The sequence below is a fragment of the Dipteris shenzhenensis genome, chromosome 15, assembly GCF_047967505.1.
Source record: "Dipteris shenzhenensis isolate YYH24624 ecotype China chromosome 15, Dip_SZ_1.0, whole genome shotgun sequence".
In the NCBI taxonomy this organism is placed as follows: Eukaryota; Viridiplantae; Streptophyta; class Polypodiopsida; order Gleicheniales; family Dipteridaceae; genus Dipteris; species Dipteris shenzhenensis.
This window is the reverse complement of record NC_141610.1, coordinates 40,893,369-40,913,030: the sequence shown is the minus strand read 5'-3', so window position 1 is coordinate 40,913,030 and position 19,662 is coordinate 40,893,369. Positions and strand designations below refer to the sequence as shown.

At 46.7% G+C, this 19,662-nt stretch overlaps 1 protein-coding gene across 2 annotated transcripts in view; it reads right to left on the bottom strand.

The window, feature by feature from the left end:
- LOC147893818 (ARM repeat superfamily protein) overlaps positions 1 to 19,662 on the bottom strand; it is an 89,761-nt gene that overhangs the window by 68,359 nt on the left and 1,740 nt on the right. For both annotated transcript variants that reach the window (XM_087385569.1, XM_087385570.1), the window contains exon 3: positions 9,360 to 9,492. In XM_087385569.1, the coding sequence (XP_087241695.1) occupies positions 9,360 to 9,492 (133 nt within the window). The remainder of the gene's footprint in view (positions 1 to 9,359; positions 9,493 to 19,662) is intronic.

Genomic DNA, 19,662 nt, shown 5'->3' with positions numbered 1-19,662 from the left:
CAAGGTATCTTCTTCTCCTACACCACACGGATTGGCAAGAGGCTTCAGATGGACTCTTCGACTTGGACCCCTTCAAGGGAGACGCATTGGGTGGCCCAAAGAGTGCCCCAGGAGGTCCGTTCCAGGTTTTGGACACGGTCATGCTCCAATTTGCAACCGAGGAAGGTCTCCTACTTCTTCTGGCTTGCCCATCGGCGTGGTTGGAGCAGATGCGGGTGGAGGGGCAGTGCCATTGTTGCTCTGCTGGTTTTCTGGAGATGATCTCTCACTGCCTCTAGAGCTGTCGTAGCGTAACGAGGATTTGGATGGGAGCCCTCAATATTATGACCCATATGCAGAGCCTTTAGAGGGACTACACGTGGGGGATGGTGGCTTGGTTGATTGAGAGAGGACACGCGTTCCAGGTTGGTGAGATCCCCCAACTTACCGGATACAGCGTCAGACATCCAAAGGATAAAGCTCCTTGAGATGGCGGCTCCTGATAGCCTTGTTCCTCATTCTCCTCCAGAGGACAACGTATGGGAGGTAGTAGCCAATATCACGGCGTGGAACATTTTGGTTGCTCGCTACTGCAATCTGGTGATGGGTGAGCATCCGGTTACACCCTCGGCTACCTTGGTCGCCATCTAACAGCATATCATCTACACCCCCCACTCCACCTAAGAGGGTGGGACCCCAAGCTCTAGGGCGATTGTCGCGAGGCGCGCTCAATTCTGCAAGGCTTGGCCTGTAGGAGTTTTTTACATATTTACTCCACGAGGGATTCGCTAGTTGTATAGTCCCCCCACCTGGCTATTAGCCCAAGTACCAAAGATCCCCTAGGCAATGAGCTCGGTTTCTCTGAAACGGGCTGGTTTTTCTTTCAGCCTTTTCCGGTTTTTCCCATACCACCTTCGGGGCTACTGGTTTGGATGAAGTTTTTCAAACATTAATAGAAGGTTCTTCTTTGGGGGGGGGGGAGAGAGATTCACCCTGTAAGAAGAAATTGTGCTCCAAAATCTTCGCACAACCTTTCTAAATACACTAGCAACCCAACCAGTGATGACAAAAGTGAATTTGAAGCAGCAGGGAATAAGAAGCAAATTTTGAAAAATAATCTTATCAGCTTCCAAGCTCAGAATTCAATTTTGCCTTAAAACTCAATTCATTCATGATCGAAGCAAATTCTCGTGACCAAATTTTGCACAGAGGTGTGCCCTAGCATCAAGAACTGTCTAACTGCTGGTCTGTGTCATCTAGGTGGAAGAAATCAATGATCGTCCACTGGGTGGACTGCATCAAGGCCTCTTGATCTCATCTCTGCACTCTGTGCAATCAATCTCTGTGTCGCTCAGTCTCGTGCAAGAAAGTCGCCACACATCTATGAACGAGGTGAACCCCGAACAAGCAATGGTGTCATCCTCAGATATCATAGTACACAAGGCATCTAAAGCTGTGTCCTCTGACTTCCCACATGTCGCACAAGCTACAAGGCTACTCCTCAAAGAGAATGACATATGCACATCTTGACTCAAGTGCAGTCAGTGCAAGTGTCACCAAGTTGTAAATACTCCAACTCAACTTTCATTTATTAATTTATGTTCAAAAAGTTACCTTTATTGGTCAAAGTATTGACTTCGCTCAAAGATACTTAACCTTGGTTAAGTATACTTAACCACGATTAGGAAGACTTAGCTTATGCCAAGAGGGTTAACTACGGTTAACCAAAAAATCTCTAACTACGATTGAAAAGTGTTGAATTCGACCAACAAGACTTGGTTTTGGCCAAAGCAGGTTGACTCCGGTCAACCTTATTATCGACTCCGAGCAGTATAAGTCCTTAATTACGGCTGGAAGGGTTGGCTACGGTCAACCGCAAAATTACTTGTTTTTATGTGCACATGTTTGCTTGGTCGGGACGCCCACAGTGATTAGAATTAGTCCACAAATTTGTTATTTGCATGCAAAGCTCTGACCATTAATGGGTGCCATGGTTGTGCACTTTAGTTAATGGTTGCAGGTACCAAGAGGGATTGAAGGCCCAAGCAATACGGAGCCTAGCAAGTGACCAGGAGGTGTTCGCGTGACCCAGTGCTACGAAGACCCCAAAATTTGCCCTTTGAGACATGTAATTAGACTTAGTCTAGGATTTGGACAAGTGGCATGTTGCCAAGAAAGAATGAGCTATGAGCTCTATGTAAAAATTATTCACGTATGGATTTTGTAAGTTTCAGCCTGTGCGCCGCAAAACGATGCATTCAGAACTTCTATTGATAATAAAAAGCTTCGGAGGGGACCAGCCCAACTGTTGTCCTAGGCCCTAGTGCATTGTGTCAAAGGCCTGGCAAAAATCCACAAAGCAACAATAAACCCTCTCTCTCTATGCTCTCACCCTGCGCTACCCCCTGCTCTCTCCCTGCACTACCCCCTCCACTACCCCTACTACCCCCCCCCTACCCCCTCGCTAACCCCCCCGCTACCTACCCCCCCGCTACCCCCTCCGCTAACCCCCCCGCTACCTCGCTACCCCCTGCTACCCTTCTCGCTAACCCCCCCGCTACCTCGCTACCCACCCGCTACCTCGCTAACCCCCCCGCTACCTCGCTAACCCCCCGCTACCTCGCAAAACCCCCCCCCCCCCGCTACCCCCTCTGCTACCCCTCTCTACCCCCCGCTACCCCCTCCACTAACCCCCCCACTAACCCCTCGCTACCCCCCCCCCTTTTTTTTTTAATTCCTCCAGAGGGGGGGGGAACAGCAGCTTCGACCTCCTGCAGTCCCTTCTTTGCCCCCAAAATGAAGGGAACAGGGGGATGAAGACAGGAGACTAGACGGGAGACCCCTCGATCCAAATCTGCATACGCGTGGAGATGGAGAAGGGGAACGGTGACAAGGCGAAAACACAAAAGCAGCTCAATCTGGAGGACTTCAACAAACACATCAACCGGAGCGGTTTGACAGTGGACAGCACTGCGGCCCAGAAGAAAGGGGCCCACCCAAAGCCCATGCCGCTCACCACATCGACCTCTATGGTTACTACCACTATTTCACCACCATCATCCACCTCATCATCTATGCCACCTCTCTCCTCCCCCTCTACTGCATCATCATAGGTCTCCTCTCCAGTAGCCTCACCACTCGCCCCACCAGCCACGGCTCCACAGTACTTTCCCCTCGTATCACCTCTACCTCTCAGTTAGCCACCCTTCATCACCTCGTCCGACCTCGCTACTCCTACATATCACTCCCCCGCCCAGATCATACTGTCCCCACCCTCAGTACAACCTCAACAGCCCACCTTCATTCCAACCCCTCTCGAGATCCAGTTCCCACCTGGACCAGGACATCTTAGGCCCCCGCCAGATGCTTGGGACTCCCTATTGGCTGAGATACACAGCATCCGGGCCCGTCAAACAGAGCTGACACATTACACCCAAGAGCAGGCCCGATACACCCAGGAGCAGGCCCGCATTATACACGAGCAGGGCACCCTTATCCACGGACTCAGACACGACATCACACAACTTCGAGAGGAGCTTGGGACCCTCAAAGCAACGCCTGGAGGAACCCCAGTCACAGAGATGGAGGCACGAATAGCCACGATACAGTTGGCTATAGCAGAGACGACTAGATGGGTGGATGTGGCAAAGTGGGAGCCCGCAAAGGCAAGGTCAGCCGCCATACAGCAGCAGAGGGCTTCGAAGGCCCTCAACATCTGGATACGAGGGATCACGCAAGACAACACCAGCACCACTACGACACCCATGGAGGAGGCGATCACCTTTGTGACCACCACCATGGGGGTCCCCGACCATGGCATAAAGGGAGCATGGAGTGTCGGGAGAGATCCCAACCGAGAGCAACCCCTAGTCATTCGCTTCAGAGATTCACATGCTCGACTAACGACACTCCGACGCCGAGCCTCTCTACGAGAGCATCCCACCCTGTCCATGGACGAGGATTTGACACCACTACAGATTGAGGAGCGACGAGTTCTTCTACAGCAACGGGATGGTGCCCGCAAGGAGGAAAAATGGGCCGTGGTCCGAGATGGTAGGTTGTTGACCGGCACCCGTCGGGCTCCCACCCGTACCCCCTAAGGGGACGAGGCCTATGAGACTCAGGTTTCCGAGAGTCTAGACTGCACCATTTGGAACTGTAATGGTACCTTATGGTCAGACCCAGGGAACTTCTCGGAGTCTTATACAGGACGAGACATAGTCTTTTACACGGAGACACACAAGAGCTCAGAGCGTCCACTACCGATAGTCAGTGGCTACACATGGGAGTCAGCCTTCAGGGATGAGACGAGGGATACAGGAGGAGTCCGAGGATCAGGCGGGGTCGCAGTATTGTACAGGTCTTCCCTCGCTGGAGCCATCTCCATTGAGAGGAAGGACGCACACTCCCAATTCATGTGGATCCGGATCCGACGCACAGACACCCGTGACCTTTTCATAGCAATATGCTACTTTCCGCCAGACGTATCCCACTTCACCAAAGTGGCACGAGAAGAGGGTGAGACATCACCATATGCACCCTTACATCAGGATATCCCAGAGCTTTCCGCCCGTGGGAAAGTTCTCCTTGTTGGGGACTTCAACGCCAGGACGAGTACGCGACAAGCACCACTCCTGGACTTCCGAGATGACTTTATCATGCTGCCAGACATGGACCTAGACGGAGCAGGTATGAGGTATGACCAGGACCTCATCGGACCGACACAGGCCTGTTACACCATATGGACACCCGCTCCTTGATTTGGGCAAGATGCATGATCTCATCATCTACAACGGGCTCGACCTATGGCCCTCCTCAAGTGGTTTTACTTTCTTCCCACACGCGGGGGGCACTAGTGTAGTAGATTACATCATGGGATCCCCTACCTTCACTTCATGTATCACCGACTTCACCGTAGCACCACTCCCTCCAGGAGCTGATCACACATACCTATTCTTCACTATCGCCACCCCACGCTTAGCCACACCACACACACCACATAGGAAGCACGACACCTACCACGACATACACTTTGATCACAGCCTCTCACCGGCCTACTCTGGACGCCTAAACAGACTCCTAACCTACATCGATCACATACCACTCATAGAGGACCGTGCTGCCCTGATTAGTCGTACACTCCACGAGGCTGCCCTCCAAATCTTTCCCCACACCACACGGTCCACTAGACCACCACCTCTTGGTTCTGTACCCTGCAACAATTGGTACGATGCAGAGTGCAAGGCTTATCGCCAACAGCTCCGACTTGAAACCAGATGTCACCTCCCGAACACACCAGACACGGTATGCAAGTATCGACGTCTCGTACGTCGAAAGAAGCAGGCTTTTCTTCGTCAAAATGAGGAGGAGCTGCTGCACATCTTATACAGCAACAACTCCAAGGATTTTTGGCGAAGATTCCTTGAGCGTAGGTCCCCATCACCCCTCACCGACACGAGAGTCTGGCACACGTATGCACACCATCTATATGATGTCCCACACCAGCCCACTCCAAACCTCATACACACACCTCGTCCCACCACTTGCACGTTGTTCACCAGAGGGGGAGTCAAGGACACAACATTGAAACTGCACAATGGCCGAGCTAAGGATCACGAGGGGCTATGCACTGAGTTTATCGCATATGGGATCAACACGTTAGCCCCGATCCTAGCAAAGCTATTCAATGACGCTATTTGCCTTGGCTTCCCCCGCACTTGGACACTCAACACCATCACCCCCATCCACAAGGTAGGGGATCCCATGGACCCAAGTAACTACAGGACTATCATGATTGGACATGTGATGTCCAAGATCTATGCAGCTGTATTGGATGCATCGATCAACATGTTCGCAGATATGAGAGGGCTCAGAGCAGAGGGTCAGGCTGGTTTCAGGCGAGACCATGGAACTATGGATCACATACTCACACTCAGGAGTGTCATTGAGGAGGCCAGATCACGGAAGGAGAGGGTATACTGTTGCTTTGTGGATTTCCGCAAAGCCTTTGACACAATACCTCGAGCTCGTCTTATCACACGCCTACAGACACTGGGATTTGATCAGGAGATCGTCTGGGCAGTCATGGCACTATATGAGAGAGTCTCAGGCCGAGTTCGTACAGGTGCAGGTTGGACAAATGAGATCCTGAGTACCATAGGGGTCAAACAGGGTTGTCCCTTATCACTGACCCTGTTTGGCCTTGACATCGATGAGCTTGAGACTTTCATGGGGATGTTCGGAGGGACCGTTGCTCACTTGCCGGGATCACCATCTGGATTCTTCTTTATGCATATGACGTGGCACTCTTGTCGTCCACAACCGAGGGGCTCCAGCGACACCTAGATGCACTGCAGGCTTTTTGATTATCCCATGATTTGGAGGTCAACCTTGGCAAGACCAAGGTCATGATCTTTAACACCTCTCGAGCAAACATGCAACGGAAGCAGTTTACTTTTACTCTGGGTGGGTCACCAATTGAGATCGTATCCTCGTACACTTACTTGGGGGTCATCTTCTCCGGCCCGATCTTCACGATGAGATCAATAATGCAGGCCAGACTGAGCAGGGGATACGCCTCACTAGCTCGGCTAGAGAGACAGTGCTTTCACTCCCACTTCCAGGACCCTCGAACCAAGGCTCTTCTCTTCGACTCCTTGGTCCGATCAGCCGATATGTATGGCAGCCCTTGTTGGGGGCCTGACATATTAGAGATAGAGTGGACACAGGTGGAGCGCTTGCAGATCCTCATGCTCTCACGCATGATCTGGGGGGAACCGTCTGTACCACATCACATCATTCACGCCGAGTTTGGTGCTTCTCCACTCCAGCTAGATGCAGCCTTTCAGACCATCACATATCCTCATGCGGGTTAGATCATATGGGGACTGCACATCAGGGAGACAAAGGTTGCCATGGTTGGCTCTCGATTCCTCCATGAGGTTGACAGCAGAGGGAGACGAGCGATGCTGGTATGCACGCACTCACAGATGGTTTGTGAGACTAGGGTTCCACATCGATAGGATACCTCCTTTTCAGTACAGTTTAGATGCCCCTCCAGTACTCCCACCCACCATCCCGATTGGGCCACATACCAACCAGGTCATTCGAGAGGATCTCTTGCAACTACACACCTTTAGGACCTGGTTGGAGCCGAGGGAGCTTCCAGTGACGCTGAGTTTCTACACAGATTACTGTCTTCACATTTCGGAGGAGGGATTCATCACACCACCGGGGTACACTGCGCTTCATATGCCTCACTCACTACGGATATCCATCGACGAACAGTTTTGGGTATCATCACACCGCCCCTGCACAGAGAGCGACAGAGTAGAGGGGATTCCTAGGGAGCATCACTTATGCATATTGTGCGACTGTCAGGAGGTTGAGTCGGAGGAGCATTTTATTTTCAACTGCCCAGTGTACTACGAGATCCGAGGTCGCTACCACTACCTCTTCAGAGACGGCTCCAGGCTCCTTTCCAGATTCCTCGCCTACCCAGATCAGAGATGCCTCACGGCCCTCATTCACGAGGGAGTCCGACATAGAGAGTACTTACTCAGGCGACGGGGCTTGGCCACATCATCAAACACCTCTCAGAGCAGGATCACAGAGTTCTTTCCATCGAGTGACATTGATCGTCCAGTCTCTAGCCGCCAACGTGACAAAGACCCCGACCCGACGATCACAACACGACATACGAGACGTCGAGGGGACACACAGATCACTTTGAGGGACCTCCCGTCATTGTTTAGACCCAAGATACATCCCACGGGAGTCATGGTGGCTCTCGTCTTGCGTCGAGCCTCGTCCAGGAGACTGAGACGCACGGCACCCCTTGACAGGCACCAGCGTCCCATCACCAGCTATGCACCAGCCAGAGGGACATGACATACGGAGGATTCCGCTCCGCTCTAGTCCTTTTCTTTTCATTGTTACATCCATATGTATTTGATTATGTATGATCAGACTTAGGATTCAGCACGGGTGATGATGCTCGTTTCAGTAGCTCCACCCAAACTGTGATTTGTATCAGGTTTTCTTTCAGTCTCATAGACCCATCGGTCTTCCGAAGACTCTAATAAAATTTATTTCTTTCTTTCTTTCACCTCCTCAATGACTCTTCTCAAGGTGAAGATGTGGCCTACAGTCACATGGTCAATTTGAAAGCATGTATGTCCAGTGGCTCTAAGTACCTTATGCTTGGCAAACTGGCTAAACTGAGTATCAAGCACTAGAGCATAAATCTTGGGCATGACATGCCCAATCATAATAGTCTATAGTTTTCCAAGCTCATGGGATCCCCTACCTTATATATATACCTTCATATGCCTAAAATATATCCAACCTTCCAAATTAAAAACTGTTTATAGAAAGGGCGAAAGAACAAACGAAAGGATCAGGAATATGGTGTTAAGGATCCACGTGTGAGAGAAACCGGTGCAAATTGCTTCATTAAATAGCTTTGCCAAGATCAAGGTCATGGTAATTAATCCACATGCAATGTATTCAGTACATATTCCTGATGATCGTTGGCTCGGCCATCGTGTAGCATTTGGCAGTTGCAAGATGCAGTTCTGGGCACCAGCGGACAGTTTATCCAGCAGGTTCTATCTTGGTGAAGAGCTCATTCAAGGGGCAGCACACCTACAATAGAAGCATAGCTGAAAAGTATTTTGGGGCTCCTCCCTAAAACACTGAAGATCTCATTACGAAGCACGCAGTAGGAGAGAGCAGGAGATAAGGCGGTGTCTAGGCTCTAAGACCTCAGCTCTAGCATGAATGGAGCAGCACATTGCTGTCCATGCGGTCAAGGTTGACATGTTCCTTTTGTACTTCTGTTTTGGTCCTATTTGCAGACATATCTATACATGTTTTGGTTGCAATATCTCATGGTCTATTTCCACAACTGTGCATGGAGTTTATACATGTGTGTGTGTGTCTAGATTAGCTCATATATTATCCAGATTGGTTTGGACTTGGCCTAAAAAGCAAGTCTCATTTAGATTTAATCTCCAACAGCTCGGTCTCATAGCTGTAAACTCTCCAATCCTTGATATACACAGGGACATGCCTCCAAAGGCAAAATTGTTGGCTACGTCCATCGTCAATTTGGCATCACATCTCAACCAATGCTATATCATACCATTAACACCACACCACAGCTCTAGAGTGGTACCTCGTACTTGTTTTTCTTTGGAAATCGAGAGAGTCTCACTTTGGCTCTCCCTTTCAACATTTCATGCATTCTCTCGTATTTTTTACTCCTACAGTCCGGTAAGTTAAAATAAGACCTCTCAAAACTTCATCTAGTATTAAACAGAATACATGAAGTCCAAGTGTCTTGAACCAAAAGGAAAGACAACACATTAAAAACTTACTTCACGATGGTCCTCTTGAATGCTCTGACTGCATTGAAATAGAAAGGGTAAGAGCTCTGGCCATTCTCTGGCTGGAACCGCATGCTTCGCAACCACACTCACCACATTTGCACTTGCTTTCCTTACAGGAGGGCTGTAATTCCCCCCCAAAAAAAAGACCATGTCAGAAAATGAATATTTGCAAGGAGAGTACTTAAATTGGGGACTCTCAAATATCAAATCGTAAGGTACAATTTCGTTAACATTAAACTATCAATCATTCGCCCAGATATTTCACAATCATATGCTCTGCAAAACATGCTCACTTCACAAAATCCCACTGTTGAGCTTCCAACCATACACTTCAACATGATAGCGTGGATTAGATACTACAGCTTCTTTCTTATGTCACAAACGGCCAAAGGTAGGTGTAGGTCACATGCATTAAATGACCTCTCCAATATTAATATATCTATATAAATATCAAAATATTGAATTTATAACACTTCTCGAAAGACATAGGCTAGAATCAGCCCTGACGAGTCACAAATAACAGCACTGGAAAAGGAACTGAAGGCCAAAAGCTAAAAGCCTCCATTGTCAAAATGACAACTGATACAAATCACATTAATGCCATTCAGAACAGCAAAATCAATGCAATGTAAAGGGTGCGTCCATTCAAAGAAGAGACACATATACCTGGATGAATCTAGGAACATTCCCAAACTCATCCTCTAAAAACACAACATAGTGCAGTTTCAATCTCACGATAGTCACTCATAAGATTGAAAACCATAAACTCCATCACGCATAGAAAGAATTATCACAAGACCAGCAGGCTGCAACTTGGACGAAAACTTCACAAGGTGAAATTTGCATGTCCGCTAATACGGCAGAAGCATATACCTAGATGAATCCAGGAACATTCCGAAACTCATCCTCTAAAAACACAGCATAGTGCAGTTTCAATCTCACGATAGTCACTCATAAGATTGAAAACCATAAACTCCATCATGCATAGCAGGGACTAGCTACTATGACATCCCCACTGCGTCATCAACACCCAACAGTGGGTGTAGACCATAGTATAAAAGTATGCTCTCACACATACAAATCCACACACCCACACATACTTGAGCATCCATTTACAAAGTCTTCGTACAAAGTTTTTGTCGGCACTCCGGAGGTGAAGGGCAAACTCAGCCATGACAAAGGCTAGCACTAAAGAAGAAGGCTAATCAAAAAGTAGTCCAAATCTCTTCATTCAAGCTACAACTGCTTGTGAAGTCTAAACAATTTCATTTTAGTCTCTCCCAAACGAGCATCTAAATCTAAATCTAGTTGATAGGGCAACACACCATTTAAGATAGAAAGAATTATCGTAATACCAACAGGTCACAACTTGGTCGAAAACTTCACAAGGTGAAATTTGCATGTCCGCTAATACGGCAGAAGCATATACCTAGATGAATCCAGGAACATTCCCAAACTCATCCTCTTAAAACACAACATAGGGCAGTTTCAATCTCACGATAGTCACTCATAAGATTGAAAACCATAAACTCCATCATGCATAGCAAGGACTAGCTACTATGACATCCCCACTGCGTCATCAACACCCAACAATGGGTGTAGACCATAGTATAAAAGTATGCTCTCACACATACAAATCCACACACCCACACATACTTGAGCATCCATTTACAAAGTCTTCGTACAAAGTTTTTGTCGGCACTTCGGAGGTGAAGGGCAAACTCAGCCATGACAAAGGCTAGCACTAAAGGAGAAGGCTAATCAAAAGGTAGTCCAAATCTCTTCATTCAAGCTACAACTGCTTGTGAAGTCTAAACGATTTCATTTTAGTCTCTCCCATACGAGCATCTAAATCTAAATCTAGTTGATAGAGAAGAGACACGATCTAATCATGTCACCTCATGAAATAAATATATGACACTAGAAGAAGCATTGAAGCTTGGCCTTGTCACCTCACAAAAATTTAGGAAAAGCTCATCTAAGATCCTACCAACCAAAAAGGCTTCCGCCTATGTATACAACTCCCTGCTGTAGGCAGTTGTTTGCTGGACATCCTCCCTACAGTACAGTCTTCTCTAGTCCCTGCACCAGCCCCAACTCTGCTGGTCCAGTCACCGTACCTCCTGCAGTACCTGATGTACTATCCCAAGTGCCTGCAGTACTGCAGAATATACTGCCAACAGGCAATGGCCTCTGCTGCCGTATGAAGGCTATCTAATATGGGCCTCTGCCCACTGGCACTCGAGTCATTCAGACGGCTAGCAAAGAGCGGTGTCAACACAGCATGGTATACACACATATCCACATTGTTTGCTAGTCGGGGTATTCAGATGACCAGCTTCCCCCCTTTCAGTACAGCATGGACGCACTGCCCGAGTTGATCCCACAAGAGGAGATCAACCGTATCATGCGGTTATATATCCATTAACTCTATATGTCTCGGAGAAAGGGGGGAACCCGGAGTTCTCTACCAAGATCTAGTTCTATCACAGTCATTCTAAAGGATAGACTCATCATCCGACCCTGTACCTAGAAGACAAAGGAGTCTCACATGCATTGAGGATTGCCATTGGGAATGGGAAGATGCGGGTCTCATCCCATCAGCTAAGGATTGAGGCAAGAAGAGCAGCAGGCACACCCAGGGAGCAGCAGTATCTATATGTTATGCATGTTGAGGGAGGTCGAGATAGAGGAGCACTTCTTGAGGCCTGCCCAGTCTACTATGAGGTCCAGGGCGATACCATTGCCTCTTTCAGGAGGGGCATGGCTTTGGTTCACTTTCACAGGTGAAACATTTCCATGACCAACTCGGTCTTGGGCTCTCTTTGATAGAGATACGACAGCACAAAGAGACACTATTGAGACATATCAGACAACAGCAAGAGGTGACCATACCGTAGGAGACTGAGGAAAACCGAGCACAGTGACATGTCACGGACTTCTATGCATTTGAGCCAGCTCTAGGAGGGGAGCTAGCCGACATGAGGACAACATTAAAAAGCGGGGAGAGGTGACACGACAGTGCTGAGCCAGAGGTGCAAAGACCACACACGACACAAAGAGTTACCAGAGCACGCACGATCAAGGTCTGGTCTATCTCATACCTCCTCAAAGGAGACCACCAAAGACCAGGTGTCACTCTTGACATAGCCCATCGGATACAAAGGTCAAGGAGACCATGTTCTCCACCACAGTGAGAGATAGCTCGATAGACGCAGATCCGAGACATCTTTGCAGCCAACCGAAGAGCCACCGTGGCACCGGGTTTCAGATTCTGAGTTTCAATTTTTAGTTTGAGCTACTGTGCTCTTTAGCTTAGCATAGCACTTAGCAAGGGCCCTAGCACACACTTGCTTCAGCCCACAGAGGCTTGTATGAGTTTATTCTCTTGATGTGCTTTGTCCCATAGGCCCGCGAGGCTTTCCGACAACATGCTGGCTTTTCAATACACTAGTGCAACCGACTACCATGTATGCACCCTTATGGGGTTGTGATCTACGGAGGAGATTTGTTCAGCTACATGTGACTATGGGATCTAGGATGATTCAGAGCAAGCCCTCGGTCCCTCATGAGATAGTACAGGCATAATTCTCCATGACACCACTACAGACTAATGCCATCTTCCAGACAGTGGCATTCATTCCCTACCCCACTAAAGACTACCAAGGCTGGCCTTGGAGTCATCCAGAAGACTACAGACCCTACAAAGACAGATTAGAGAGCAGCAAGATGCGATCAAACCACAAGGTACAAAGGCTGACCAGACACAACGACGAGTCACAAATTTTTTTGTTTTTGAGTCAGCTCCAGGACACAGTGGGGTGGAGGAGGAGGAGCTAGCCGAAATGCGAGCAATCTAGATTACCAAGAGAGTGGTGCAGAGGCCACCCATGACACAGAGAACAACCAGAGCACCCTCCAATGAGGTCCGCCCTATCACAGCTTTCCTCATAGAGACCGCCCCAGATGAGGGGTCACCCTGAACATAGATCAACAAGTTCAGAGATCGAGGAGGCCATGTCCCCCTCCGCCACCACAGCATGCGAGTCGAGACAGATGCAAATCCGAGACATTTTCACATCTCATAGACGAGCCACCACAACGCCAGGTTTCGGAGTCTGAGTTCCAGCTCCATCTCAACCTAACTCCAATAGCACATGATATGTTTTGTACTTGATTTTACTTAAGCTATTGAGCTTTTTTATTTCAGCATAGCCTTAGCAAGGGTCTTAGCACGCCCTTTGCTCGAGCCCTTTGTGGCTTGTATGAGTTCTTTTCCCTTTTGGTGTGTTTTGCACTTTGTCACATAGGCCTATGAGGCCTTCCGCGGAATGAAAGTCAGAAGCTTCAAAAGACAAACAAGGGCAAGATTTTGACATCCGGATGGGCACAGGACCTAAAAAAATGGTTCAAGAAGTGGGAAGTAGAAGAGTATTTAAACTACTCTTCAGAGGAGATTGATGAAGAGGCTTTTCATTATGACCTGCTCAATGCACTACACAGGAAATGGCAAACAGCAGAAAACAAAGATAAATTTGAGTACTATCGCACATATATCAACCCCGAATATTGGTCAATTTATACAAGAAGGGAGACAACAACGCAGAAGTACATATGTACACCTATAGCAGTGCATAAACGGAGGGCTTTAGCCTCACTTCGCACCCGATCACACCAGCTGCAAATAGAAACAGGGGGATGGAAAAAGATGCCAAGGGAGAGTAGAATATGCCAACTATGTGATCAAGGTATGGTTGAAACAGAAGAACACATGGTAATGATATGCCCTCACTATGCACACATTAGGGAAGAGTTCAATCACCTCCTTGAGGGACATAACAAACTGGCTGATTTGCTGCATAAAGGGTCACCTTCAGCTTTAGGAACATTTGTGTATAAGCTCTTCAAGCATAGGAATCCACCTGAATCCTAGAAGGTGGTTTCTCTTTCCACCCTCCCATCTTCGGGAGGAGCTTTCATGTACTTGTGATATTGTATTGCTCAGGTCCCATAGGCCGGTTTTGGTCTTCAGAGGACGATAATATATTCTTCTTCTTCTTCTTCTTCTTCTCTCTCTCTCTCTCTCTCTCTCTTATTTTGTTCACTAGCTGAGCATGTTAGCATTTTAGCTTTTGCTTTCAGTTTTCAGTTCTCAATTCTCAGCAAGGGTCTTAGTGAACCCTTTGCGTCAGCCCTCAATGGCTTGTATGAGGTACTTCTTGGATTCGCACTTTGTCTCATAGACCCGCAAGGCCTCTTGCAGCCGTTAATATATCTTTCCTTCTTTCTTTTCTCTCCCCATACTCAGAAAACTCGCAACGAGCCTTAGCAAACCCTTTGCTTCAGCCCACAGTGGCTTGTATGAGTTACTTTCTGAGTTTTGTACTTTGTCTCGTAGGCCCGCAAGGCCTCCCAAAGATAGTTCTCTCTCTCTCTCTCTCTCTCTCTCTCTCTCTCTCTCTCTCTCTCTCTCTATGGAATTGTAGGGGCTTCCCTTGGCATAAAGGGATAAGCATAAATGCCTTCATTCACGATGCAGACATCATCCTTTTAGGAGAAACCTGGGAAAGTGAAACATGCAGGATCCCAGAGATACTGGGATATGTGGTGCACTCAATATACCAACGGCAAGTGGGGAAAAGAGGGCAAGGAGGTGTTGCATGCATGATACAGGAACACATGGCCGAAAAAGTCAGCCTTCATAAAGTGGACAAATACAAAGATACATGTGGCTGAAAATAGAACTTGGCAAATGCCATGTCTTTCTTGCAGGTTGCTACATACCTCACCATGAGTCACCCTTTTACAGTAGACACGGAGTGGACCCTAGTGCTGTGTTTGAAGCACACTGTCTTGATGTGGCTGAACTCAGAGAAAAGCGCCAAGTCATAGTGATGGGAGACCTTAACGCAAGAATTTGTCAACTACAGTTTCAGCCCATTACGCATGATGAAATGGATAAAGAAGCAATCACAGAAGTGGACATCATGTGGCAGAGAGGATCCGAGGACGACACCATCAACACACAAGGTAGAGCACTCCGATGCATGATTAATGGGCTGCACATGCCAGTCTTGAATGGAATGCAACTATTCCCGAACACCCACAAGATGACGTGTCTCTCAGTCAGCAGAGGACAGAGTGTGCTAGATTATGCCTTGGTACATGTGGATACTATACCCATTATCAAAAGCTTCAACATAGGGATGAAATATCCGGAATCGGACCATCTCCCAATATGGATGGATCTTGACATACACATTGAACATAGGGAGCAGAAATTCTCAGCACATACAGGAGGTTTCAAAGTAGACCCAGCATACACCAAGTTTATGCAGACACTTTGGATGCAAAGCTGAGAGCAATAACCAACCCCACATGGACAGCCTTGCAGGAAGCAATACTTGCCTCAGCCACGCAAACATTTGGAGCAGCAACTACAAGAAAAAAGAAACAGGTCAAAGGCCTACCACACAAGAAATGGTATGACGAGGAATGCAAACAACTATGCCAAGAGCTGAAATACATACTGGATGCAGATAGGCATAAACAAATGGAGAAGACATACAATGCCCTCACAAGGAAAAAGAAAAGAAATTCTATTTTGGAAAGAGAGAAATCTGATTTGGTCACTTTCATCAAAAATCCAAGAAAGGGCTGGAAACAAGTGAAAGGCAGACGGAAACAGGTCATAGGGGATATATCAGATGCAACCATGCTTAATTATGTTACCAAGTTGTACAATCATGCACATGCTACTGAAATGGGGAAGGAGGATCTATCGGTCACATGCACTAGTCCTTTCACCTTCGAAGACATTGAAGTTGGACTAAAGAAGATGGCTAATGGCAAAGCATCAGATCACATGAAGATACAAGCGGAATTTGTGAAATGGACAGGAGACCGAGCAAGAACATGGCTCTCACACATCCTAACACATGCTCTACACCATGGTTTCCCTCAGGAATGGCAAGAAAATTGGGTCAAGCCTTTACACAAAGGTGGAGACAAAAATTCAGTCACAAATTACAGAACTATAATGATCAGCTCTACATTGGCCAAGCTCTTCAGTACAGTGCTTGAAATGAAAATCAGCTCATGGGCAGAAGAGGCACAGAAAAGAGCCACCGGACAGGCGGGCTTTCGCAAGGAGCACAGGACAGCCAACCACCTTATTACCTTAAGGGTCCTCATGGATGAATGCAGACTGAGAGGACGCACTCTATTTTGTTGTTTTGTGGATTTCAAGAAAGCATTTGACACAGTTCCAAGAGGAGGATTATGGAAGAGAATGCAAGAAATAGGAGTCCCTTTGGCCTTAAGGGTAGGCATCTCTCGCATCTATGAAAAGGTATTATGCCGACTCAAACAAACACAAGGTATGTCTGATGTATTTGAGAGCAATATGGGAGTGAAGCAAGGTTGCCCTCTATCGCCTACCTTGTTTGGAATATGCATTGACCAACTGGAGGAACTCATCAATGAATTTGTAGTAGAGAAAGGGTTGCAAGGACCGCAATTGGGGCTTTGGACAGTGCTATTGTTGTTATACGCAGATGATGTCGTTCTTTTTGCATACGATCCGGAATCTATGCACAAACTTTTACAAGTGCTTAAGACTTTTTGTAGGGAAAGCGGGCTGCAAGTAAATGTCGGAAAAACAAAGATGATGGCAGTTTGTACCAATCAGCCAAAACATCCCCCTGAGATCACCTTTGATGGACAGATCATTGAGTATGTCAGCACCTTCAAATACTTAGGGGTTGATATCCCGGCAGATCACAGATGGTGGCAATGTATACATAGAAGGATGGACACTGGTTGGGGGAAGTACTACCAGCTTGAGAATGATTGCAAGCACACCGACACTAGGAACTCGAAAATTCGAAATATATTGTTTGATGCATATGTAGTGCAGACAATATTATATGGAGTGGAAGTATGGGGAGGCAGCATTTCAGCCTCTACATGGAATGATATTGAGAAAATGCAAAAAGCTTTCCTAAGGAGACACCTTGGTGTCAAACCCACTACTCCATACTCAATACTTCTGTTGGAAACTGGAAGAAGACCAATTGAATTTCATGCATTGATCAGAGTTATGCAATACCTAATAGAGGTGCAGCAAATGCAACCTCATAGGCTGCCTCATAAAGCATGGAATGCCAGCACAAAGCTTCAAAAGAACTACAAAAGTAAGGTCATCTGCACAGGATGGGCAACCAACATAAGAAAATGGTTCAGCAGATGGAAAGTGGAAGCATATTTGATCATGCCGCCTGAAAAGGTCAACATGCAAGAGTTTCAACTATCTTTACAGAGCACTTTGCGGAATCACTGGTTGACAAGTGAAAAGAGGGTAAAGCTGGAATATTACCAAGACAACATAAATCCCACATGTTGGTCCGTGCTCTCTAAAGGAGTGTCGTTTGTCTTTCGTAGTTCTCCAAGTATAAAGCAAATTCTTCCCTATTTGGGAAAGGGGACCCTCAGTAGGTACAAGGACCCAATCTGGTGCCGTCTACATTTCTCTAACCCTAAAACTCTTTCTCTCTTCCTCTCTAGGGTGTTACATTCAACAAGAGATGAGGCAAAAGTTGTATGAAGAAGGGGATGAAGCTACATTAATGGCCCAAGGGAAGGGCAAGAAGAACAACACCAAGGGTGATAAACCCACGAGAGATTCCACTTCAAAGAACCAGCAAAAGAAGGACAAAAGCAAGGGAAATGCTTCTACCGACATAAGCTTGGGCACTATGCCAAGGATTGTCGGAAAAAAGCAGAGCATTGCTCCTCTTATGCCAGGTGCATAAGAAACCTGAAAATTCTATGTTCACTTCTACTATGCCATGCAAGCACAAGTCAGCTTTACCAAAAAAAAAAAGCTACAAAGCATGGCCCAAGTCTCCAAACATTTCAAAAAAATTAGCATTTCAGCATTGGAAACAGACTAGCATATTTGTCCATGGCCATATTAGTCCACCAACTTGTTTTATTATGACCATATATCTTGACCTAACAACGTGATATTTTGCATATCAACAAATTCCTAGCTCTATGGAGGTGAAATGAAATTTGTAAAAGTCTAAACCTTAAAATGCATGGGTAATGCCTTGTTTCTTTCGTATCCTTGCCCTTGCTTATCTTTGTCAGTATTAGCCTATTTTTCCCTCTCTCCTAATCATTGCTTGTGCCTCCATAATTTAAGCAGCCTACTCTTACCAATTTTTACCACGTTCCTAGGTTGGAAACTTCTCATGGACTCAAGCGCAAGTCCAAGCATTACATCAAATAGGCCACCCAACGCTAGCCTATCACTACATGATAAGGGTAAGCAGCCCATGTTCCAACAAAGTAGTCATTTCATGGATTTAAGGACAAGACAGTAACATGATGGTTTTATAGCAAATGCTAGGCTCATAGCAAGATGCAATAAGTCACTTCCATTCATATTATAGAACCTCCAAAAAGTAAGATGAATAGCCCTACGAGTCATATATTAGAGGTGCATGCACAACAACCCACATTTATCTTGTCACTAAGCTAGCTAACCATCCACATGCCCATTGTTTTCAGTGGTTTTAGCAAGCAATTGGACTTACAAACGGCCCCATGTTGCATTGGTTATACTTGTGAAGGTGTAGCCCCAAGGACAATAATAAGGATCAAACCTGCATTCTACAAATGGATGCTCGACCACTAGCTATAGCCTCAGACCCTTCCATTGGTGGCAGCCAAAATCCGAACTCTTGGCCCATGCTCGTTGCTTGCTATCTTCTACAAACTCTCTTTGATGTAATACAATCACGTCAACATTCTTCATTGAGTCATTCCATTCCATTTTTGGTGAGGCTCCTCCCTCTTATTCTTGTGAATCCTCGTTAAGGTGGTCTTCAAGCAAAGGAGACATTGCACATTGAATCTTCATAGATACAGTCTTGGTATGGCGCTTTCAGCAAAACTCCACCTCAACACGATATATGTTGCTCAATTACTTTTAAATATAACTTTGTTAGCAATTTCAGGCTCTTAGCTTTGCCATTCACGTTACACATCCACGAGGCAGCATGAGCATTAACGCCAGTTACTATTCGCATTGTTAAGAGTCTATGGAAAATGCAAGGGTTTTTTGGCTAATTTGGACCAAGGGTTGATTTCCTTTGCTTCTAGTTAAGCTTACCCTATTAGAAAGTGTTATTGTTTAATTATCTATTAGTTGTTAATGGGCATTAAAAGTTGCCTTTCTTTAGACCTCAACTGCTCATTAAAGTAGGGGCACAATGGTTTTTCC